The following is a 9,708-nucleotide window of genomic DNA, read 5'->3' on the forward strand; positions in this document are numbered from 1 at the left end:
AGCACTTAACTAGGTTTTAAGGAGACAAATAAAAGGGGTAGGTCCACCAGGTTGCCGGAGTCCACAACTTGTTAGTGAAGATTGCGTTAGTACTTAATTTCTAAAATATGTAAATTAAAATGATTCTGTTAGTGATGTATATAGTACAACTATAGTCATGAGCATTTATTTGTAAAAATTATTAGTTTAACTCTTTAATTAATTTATAAATTGTATGCATTTAATGTGTGTGGTTGACTTTCCCTCGGCATGTATAATAGCATAAATTGCAATCATATATATTGTTTGGATCGAGACTTATAGATTATGCTAATGTTTTTCTGATTGAATTTCTGCATGATCGCATTACTAATCTTCTTATATAATAGGATTAATATAGCATTGAAATGTCAATTAATCATGAAGCTGCAATTGTGATATTCTTTAATTACAATTTCCTTCTTTTATGTTAGATTTAGTTCTATAAGTGATCGAGCATCTATATTTTTTTTTTTGAAATAACTGTGGATAAACCACAGATTTATTGAAATAAAAGCGAAAGTACAAGGAAAAAGTGAAAGTACAAGGATAGAGTCATCACTCACCAGAGGTGAGGAGGAGCAGTAAAACAAAAGAAAGAGAAAAAGCAAACAGAGATAAAAAACTAAGTAAACGGAAGAAGCCGTCAGGCATCTCAGGCCTACTTAGTCAGACATCAATATCACCTACTCCTGAGCAGCACCAAGGTCATGATCACCGGTAGAGATAGAATCTCTAGAGCTAAAAGAAGTTGAGTGAACGTTTGATTTTCTGAGAAGCTTCGTTAAGAGATTGCTGATGTCTATCTGCAGCAGTAGGAAACCAAGATAGAAGCATGTTAACAGATTTAAAAATAATGTTGTAGTGTGGTAAAGCATTCAGATAAAAAAATACGAGTGTTTCTTTCGATCCAGATATTTTACAGGACAGCTCAGGAAATGAGATCCTAAAGGATTTAGTGCCCTAGCAAAATCACTCTTTTCTGGCTCGCTGGGAAGACAAAATTCTTACTCTTGCAAACCTTTTCATGAAAAGGTGAATCTCCTACAACATATCTGACACTTGTGTGCTATGCCATAATGCTACTGAAAGCCTGAATCACCTTTTCCTCAACTGTGAATTTTCCAAACACATGCATATAGGCTTTTTTCTCCCAAGCTTTAGACTTCAATCCTCCTTCACATTCAATCCCCTTACTCTTGACGACCTGTTTATCATCCCTTACTTCTCAGCATCGAGCATCTATTAATGTCACGCATAAATCAAATATGAATTAAAATTTTCATTATGGTAGTGTTTGGTGCCCTGGATATCCCAGGATAGGGATGGGATATCCAGGGCTGCAACCCCATCCGGGTGTTTGGTTTCTTGGATGGGGCTGGATGGGATGTCCCCCATCCCTGAAAATGGTATGAGTGACATCCCACCAATTCATCCCACCATCTCATACCTTTCTCTCTCTCTTTCTCTCATCCATCTCCATCTCTCTAAATATTTTAAACTAATTAACTTCAACTAAAAAAATTAAGTTAAATAATAAATAAATATGTTATTCATTAATAATCCATTAAAATGATTTAAACTAAATAAATAAAATATATTTTATTAATTATTTGTTATTTAAAAAATCAAATACTTCCTAAAATATTTAAATTTAAAAAATTAAAAATATCATCCATTAATTAAATTAAATTAAACAATTTAAAAATATTTTTTAATGATAATTTGAAAATACATTCTTAGTTTTTAACCTGGTAATTCGGTACAGTTTCTAGTTATTAGTAATAGTTTCCGTTTATTATGTTACTAAATAAATAAAAAATTTATCTATTAATATCCGTTATTTAAATCAAATACATACTTAAAAATGGATATCCAAATATTTACAAATTCTTATCCTTCTAACCAAACACTAAACAATCTTTATCATTACTATTAAATCCCTCCAACTAAACATGGATATTCCCATCCATGGAATATTATATCCCACTATCCAAACACTATGTATATACAATACATAATTCATTGATTTTTAAAAGAAAATTTATGATCATATCCATATATTATCTTCAGGTTCTTGTAATTTTTGTTTGATTTTATAATAGTTATATGTGGAAAAGCAAAATAAATTCCATGGGTTTAATTTATTTATTTATTCGGCTTGGATGGTGCTCCCAAGATAAGAAATTATTAATCACTTTTTTTTTTTGAATAAAGTGGATAAACCACTGATTTATTAGGAAACCAAAGCACCAAACAACAAACAGAAAACACAATGAAACAATCAGAAAAACAACACGAAAACAGAGAAAAAAAGGACGCTACACCAGCGGTGTGTCAGTCCACAACAAACGACAAAAGAAAAGAAAACAGAAGCAACAAACACCAACTGAAACCTAAAACTGAGAAGACAAAGCACACCAAGAGGCAACAAAGGTCAACTCAGTCAGACTAAGAAGGTTCACTCCTGAAGATGTGGCTAGATCGAGTTGCTGGCGAGGTCCGCAGATCTGGCACTCAGAAAATCGAGGGAGCGCTTGACGGACTGTATGGAATCACTGGAAACATGCAGAGTAGGATCCCTAGCTGCAGAACACCAATCAATGAGCATATGAGAAATTTTAAACAAGATTGCAGTAGTGGAAAGAAAGGCAAGATTGAATATTCTGTTATTCCTTTCCAACCAAATATTCCAGAAAATTGCTCTGGTAAGGAGATCCCAGAAGGTGCGCCTATGCGCTTCCAGGGAAGGAATCCAAGTTAACCAAACTTGATCAAGCGAAATTGGAGTCGTAAGTATATGTAGATTGTTCGCATAGAACGCCCAGATACGGGAAGCAAAATCACAGTGAATCAAAAGATGGTCAACAGTTTCAGAATTGTTGTAGCACATGACACAGGTATCTGTTGCATTCTGAAAGTTACATCCAATCTTAGCAAGGTTGGACATAGATGGAATTTTGTTATCATTAGCAAGCCAACAGAAAAGTGTGACCTTGCTGGGACAATCCTTCGGACTCCAATTTGAATAAATAATTTTAAAAGTTATTCTTTACGTTCTTTTTATATAAATAGTCATTATGTCTATAACACCTTCAATTTGAATACAATTCAAGGATTAACATTTAAATTTCCATATATATATCCATAATAATAAAAAAAAAAATCAAAGAACAAGATCTTGCGTATAATACATATTACAACACAAAAAAAAAACCCCAAAAAACGTTATTTTAATCCAAACTAAAGTATTAAGACAAGTAAGACAATGTTTTTTTTGAAACAATTAATAGTAAATAATTTCTTAAAAATAAAGAACACAAAGTAATTTCACCATTTGTCAGGGGTCCCATGTAAAAACCTCTCTCTCAGGAGACTGCGAAACAATATAAAATAAACACTAAAACACCGTTTCACAAATCATGCCAACTCGTGCAAGATGAGCGAGAACCAGACACCTCTCAATGCCGGCCAGCAGACATCACCGGTGGCTCCCGGCAGGGGAGCATCGAGACGTGGACGTGGGGGTGGTCGTGGACGTAGCCTTGGTCGTCCACCGGCTGCTCGAGGGTCCTCCCGTGGTAGACGTCGTCGTTCACTGGCGAGCTCAAGCAATGGAGCAAGATCGACTTCTCAAGAACCTCTCAATGCCGCTGGCGGCAGAGGATCATCAAGACGTGGTCGTCCACCTCTCAATGCCGCCCAGCAGACATCACCGGTGGCTCCCGCCAGGGGTTCATCAAGACGTGGACGTGGTCGTCCTCCGTCTGCAAGAGGGTCGGCACGTAGCAGAAGTCAGGTGGATTCCGGCAAGGAGACACGAGTTGGTAGTGAATGGAGAGGTCGAAGTCGTCCACCGGGTAGTCGGAAGAGGCGGTGCAGCACTGTTGATGGATCCGCCGGTAGAAAACGTACTAAGCGTGACACGAGTAAGCCATATGCTGTGGTGACTCCCATTAGGGGCTCATCAAGACGTGGACGTAGGCTTGGTCGTCCACAGACTGCTCGGGGGTCCTCCCGTGGTAGATGTCGTCGTTCACGGGCGAGTTCAAGAGACGGAGTAAGAACGAATTCTCAAGAACCTCTCAATACCGCTCGCGCCAGGGGATCATCAAGACGTGGACGTGGACGTCCAACGGGTTCTCGAGGTCGTCCCCCGAGTGCACGAGGGTTGGCGCGTGGTAGAAGTCAGGTGGATTCCGGCAAGGAGACAGGAGTTGTTCATCCACGGAGAGGCCGAGGTCGTCCACCGGGCAGTCGAAAGAGGAGGGGTAGCACTGATGGTTCCGCAGGGAAAAAACGTGCTAAGTGTGATACGAGTGAGTCATCTTCAGCCGTGACTCCAGCTAGAGGGTCATCAAGACGTGGACGTGGTCGTCTACCAGGGAATGCAGTAGCTTCTAACGGCCAGCAGGCTCTAATTGGGAGTTCTGGCGAGGCGACTAAAGTTGTTGAGAATCCGGCCAGTGCAGGAGCTTCCGATGGCCAGCAGGCTCCCCTTGCAGGTTCTAGCCAAGGGAATGAAGTAGCTGCGAATCCGGCCATTGAAGGAGCTTCCGACGGCCAACAGGCTCCAATTGGGAGTTATGGCGAGGCTACTGAAATAGTTGAGAATCCGGCCAGTGCAAGAGCTTCTGACGGCCAGCAGGATCCCCTTGCTGGTTCTGGCCAAGAGAATGAAGTAGCTGCGAATCCGGCCATTGAAGGAGCTTCCGACGGCCAACAGGCTCCCCTTGCAGGTTCTGGCCAAGGGAATGAAGTAGCTGCGAATCCGGCCATTGAAGGAGCTTCCGACGGCCAGCAGGCTCCCCTTGCGGGTTCTGGCCAAGTGAATGACGTAGCTGCGAATCCAGCCATTGAAGGAGCTTTCGACGGCCAGCAGCCTCCGCTTGCGAATCCGGATATTGCAGCAGGTGGCGGGCATGAGGGATCACCCGACTATAACACATTACCGGCACTTACTCTTGGTGACGTAGGAATCGTCGGACGTAAATCCAAGGATCACCTTCTACCAAATCCAATCATTGAGTGATTTTAATGTTCCTGAAGGGTGCCATGTACTGACGACTTAAGTGAAAAAAAAACACTTTGTGACCTGTGATTACAACAATAGATAGTTAATGATCAATAAAACGTTCATGCATGTGGCCTTATTAATTTTTTTTTTGGAGGAAATTTATTCAATATGAGTAATTTTGCAATATATATACTATTTAATATACTCCCCAAGAATACCCATTTTGCCCAGATTATATTTTATCTTTAATTATAGTAAAATTCAAGGACTAAAATATAATTTCTCTTTTATCAAATATATATAATTTTTCAAATATAGATAGATATATATATATATATCTAAAAATTAAATAAAAACTAAAAGAAGATCTTAAATAGATATAATATTTATATTACAGTTTGATAAAACTTATCCACTTTTATCAATATATATATAATATTATAGAATGGGATTTTATACACACATTTAAAAGCTAATTTGAAAAATAATCTTAAACATAAAATTGTGGACATTATTACGAATTATAGAAATATAGAATTTGAGTTACTTACTGTTGCCTATCACATTAAATACATTGAACGGAGAATGAGTTTTTTTTTGCTTGTACATAAGAAGCCAAATAGGCTTAAATCCTTATTATGGATCATCTTAGCATGACACACTTAATCAAAGGAATAAGGCCATCCTTCGGATTGATCAATAATAAAGTAATTTCACGAGAACAGCTCTGGGCAACATTTACTAGATTCTAAGAAATCAACACGACGATCACCTTCTCAATAGACATGCATGCATGACTTCAATCATTCAACCTTCCTTGATCAAAGATATCGCATCATCCACATTATTGGATAGGAACTGAACCACCAACTTTGCATCTATTTCTACGACCACTAAAGAAAGTACTAAATTTTTTTCCAAGTACTAAACCCTCGCAAATGACCCAAAGCTCTGCCATGGGACTATGAGTCAAGCCAATATTGATCGCAAAGCCACCAAGCCAATCACCATTGCTATTACGAATTAATCTACTTGCCGAAGAACATTTAGTTCTTTCCTTAAAAGAACCATCAGTGTTAAGGGTAAAACTTCCTGGATCCGATGGTATCCATTTAACCAATTTAGCAACTTGAACTGGTTTCGTCTTGCAATATTGGGCAACGCTGACCTCTGTGGCCATCTTCATTGCAGCAAAATAGATTTGAGCAGCCTGATCTTGTTGTTGATGAAATATTATATTGTTTCCAAATCAACCACTACGTAAACTAAACTGTGCACATCAGAAAACCGACCGAATCACACTAACATTCATGACAAATGCTTTTAGTCATTAGCCACTCTTTAAAATTTAAAGTAAAGACAAGCAATATTTAGCCCAAGGTTCTTTCAACATAGCCATACGTCATGGGCAAAATGGCAGTCATGAAAAAGATGCAATATTGATTCCTCCCCATATGCTTTCTCTTCCTGACTTCATTGGCATTGAGTCTATCATGATAAAGCAACCAACCAAACAATCTCACCCCAGCCCAAAATTTCACATCGACTTTTTGGTTTGACAAGGCATCAGAACAGCATTGATTTCGTTTAGCTTCTTTGCCGGCAGAACATGTGAAAAAATATGACCTCTACTTCCCCGTTAGTACATTAAACTTGTGTTATGTCATATTTGTCAGTCTATGCTTAATAGTTTGTCTCGAGATGTGTTCTCTAAATATGTGTTGTATGTTAAATTAGTTGTCTTGAGATATGTGTCTTTTGATCAAGTGAGATTGTAAACTTATAAACTATGTACTGAGTACATAGAACATCTAGTGTATGTGTGCGAATGCTGTGATAGGATCGAGAGCTTACACTCACTAGCTCACTGAATGAATATTTTACACACTTAGGGTATGTTTGGATGCAAGGATTGATCCCCAAGGATTGGGGATCAACCCTTGTAGCATGTGCATGCCCATGTTTGGGCATGCACCAAAGGGCATGGGAAGGAATGAGGGGGAGTGCATGCCCTCAAACCCTTCATGCTCATCCCCCTCATTTTTGGGGGGATTGAGCATGCCTTGATGAGGTAATGACTCTTTTACCCCTCATAATATTATATTTGTTTAAATTTTAATGATTTACATTGTATTTATACATTGTATTTTTATATTTACATTGTATTAGATGAAAATTAAGAAATGACATGTTATACATTGTATTTATTTTTAAAATATTAGAATTATTTATATTTAGTGATTTAAAAATAATTAAATTTGGATATTTATTTATTTTAAATAAAAAAAAATCAAATTATATTCATTAATTAAAATGTATAAATTTTAAAATTTATTTAGAAAATAAATAACTCATTTTAATTTTTTTTATAGAAATTGAAGCTATTTAATAATAATTGTTTTTACAAGATATATTATTTAATTAAAATATTAAAGGGTAAAAAAAGTAATTTTTACTAAAATTTTTCTCTTATTCTCTATCCTATTCCTATCCCCATCCCTCCAACCAAACATTACTTTTTGTTACCCATCCCCAATCCCCTTTTCCTATTTATATTCCCATCCCCTTCCCCATCCCCCTTCCCCTTCCCCATCTCCATATTCTCATTCCCTCTAACCAAACGGACCCTTAGTTAATAATTAAGATCTCATACACATTGATATATAAAACTTGTTTAACATGCACAATACGAATATAAAGATTAAAAAGAGCATCAACATGGCAGCATACAACCATACTTAATCACCCAAAACAGATAACGACAAAACTCTAAATTATCAAATCCCAAAGTAAGTCAAACATTCGAAACCATTCAGTTTGCTTTTGCCATGCATCAATTGCATTCATTTGACTGAGTTGGGGTCAACTGTAGAGGCTCTGATCAACCTTGGTCTCCAACATGCTTTTCTAGCCAAGAGAAGTCACAAACCTTCAGCTCTTCACTGAACCTCTTGAACTTTCCATTTGGCAGTGCCTGTGTGAAGATATCAGAGATCTTGTGATCTGTGCCACAATGCTTCACTTTTATTAAGCCATCCTTTATGAGAAATTTAGATGAAGTGATAGCGTGTATCAATTAATATGCCCCTCCGACACTAACAAATTTAATATTTGTGACAAAACAATGTGTTGAAAAAAAAAAATTTAATTGTGATAAATAAAATGCTTACAATAATTTGTTCAATTGTGTCAATTTTGTTGACACAAGAAAAATGCTAAATTGTGATGAAAAAAATAAATATCATCAAAATATATAAAATTCAAATTTTGAAGATATAAAATTAGAAATTTTAATATCTAAAATACAATTATAAAATTATCCTTAAAAAAAAATTATAAAGTTATCATAAATTTGGAGATGAAGTACTCGATCTTTTATGCATTTGAATCTTTCTTTTACTTTTAGCCTCAACTTCTACTAGAATTTGACTCCTTAGTTGGGATTTTAATGTTATCCCCTTTCCTTCATGCTTATTCTTCACATTTAGGAAAACAAAGAATAAATTCTAATTTAATTACAACTTTTATATCATTATTTCTTCTCAATTGAGACAAGTTCCATGTCGCATTTAGTTTTGTGATTTTCAATATATAGAAAATCATAAAAAAAAAAATTAAAAATTACATAATCAAAATCTAAATAACATATTTCTATGATGAACATGAATCTAAGATTCAAATTATTGAAAACGAAACACTAACAAAAAAAATCATCATTAAAAAAATTTGAATAAGCCTAACTTTGAAGATTAAAAAAGATAAAGCAAAAAAATAATTATCTCTTATTCATTGCATAAAATAAACAAAAGAATTTTAAAAAATAAAAATAAAAAAATATTGTGACCATCAATAACATGTACCTTTAACTAGTTGAGTTACTTTAATTCCTTGAATCAAATGAAGGCAAACCTTTGCCATAGATCTCCATATCCACATAATTACTCAAGGCATCACTCTTTTTTTATTTGTTAAATTTATTGAGGATACATATCTTTTCTAATTTTATTTTTTAAATTATATTATCTAGATTTTGTTTTGTGAGATTTGGTAAATCTATTTAATTTTAATTTTTAAAATCTTTCTCTTATACTATAAATCCTAGGCATAATCTAAGTTAAAAACTTGATTTCTATCCCTTAAATATCAATTTTGAGGATAGGGTAAACAATAACAACTTGCAAGATAATGAATTTAGAGAATATTTTTTTTATTGATTTTTATCTCATATTTTTACAAATATTTTTAAAATTTGAATAGTTTTTGTTTTTAAAAAATGTTTATATAAATATATATATACACACACATATCGAATTTGATATTAATAGTTTAATTTTTGTGACAAAAAGTGTAATCACAAAAAAAAAATAAAATAACTAGTGGCGAAAAACACTTTCATCATAACAAATGAAAATGTAATTGTGAAAGATCCTAAATTGTCATAATTATAATAGTTTTAGTGACAAAAAAGTATCACAATTAACTTAAACAAAAGTGTTAATTAATTTTTTTTATCACAAAAAACATCATATTTGTGATAAAATGATTGATTGTTAAAAAAAAAAATCATGATGTCGTAATTCTTGTAGTATAAGCATAATTTACTTGGTATATTAAATTAGATTGGAGAAAGCCAAATCTATATTTATACTGTTTTTTAATATATTTTTTTGGTT

The 9,708-nt window shown here is 34.8% G+C and overlaps 2 protein-coding genes across 2 annotated transcripts; one reads left to right on the top strand and one right to left on the bottom strand.

Moving 5' to 3' along the window:
- Positions 1–2,497: 2,497 nt before the first annotated feature.
- LOC120277612 lies at positions 2,498–2,968 on the bottom strand. The gene has a single exon (XM_039284471.1). The coding sequence runs from the start codon at positions 2,966–2,968 to the stop codon at positions 2,498–2,500; it is 471 nt and encodes a 156-aa protein (XP_039140405.1).
- Positions 2,969–3,457: 489 nt separating this feature from the next.
- Positions 3,458–5,050, top strand: LOC120277613 (translation initiation factor IF-2-like). Its single transcript, XM_039284472.1, has one exon. It carries the CDS (start codon positions 3,458–3,460, stop codon positions 5,048–5,050), a length of 1,593 nt encoding a protein of 530 aa, XP_039140406.1.
- The last annotated feature ends 4,658 nt before the right edge of the window (positions 5,051–9,708 follow it).

The sequence above is a fragment of the Dioscorea cayenensis genome, chromosome 15, assembly GCF_009730915.1.
Source record: "Dioscorea cayenensis subsp. rotundata cultivar TDr96_F1 chromosome 15, TDr96_F1_v2_PseudoChromosome.rev07_lg8_w22 25.fasta, whole genome shotgun sequence".
NCBI classification, from domain to species: Eukaryota; Viridiplantae; Streptophyta; class Magnoliopsida; order Dioscoreales; family Dioscoreaceae; genus Dioscorea; species Dioscorea cayenensis.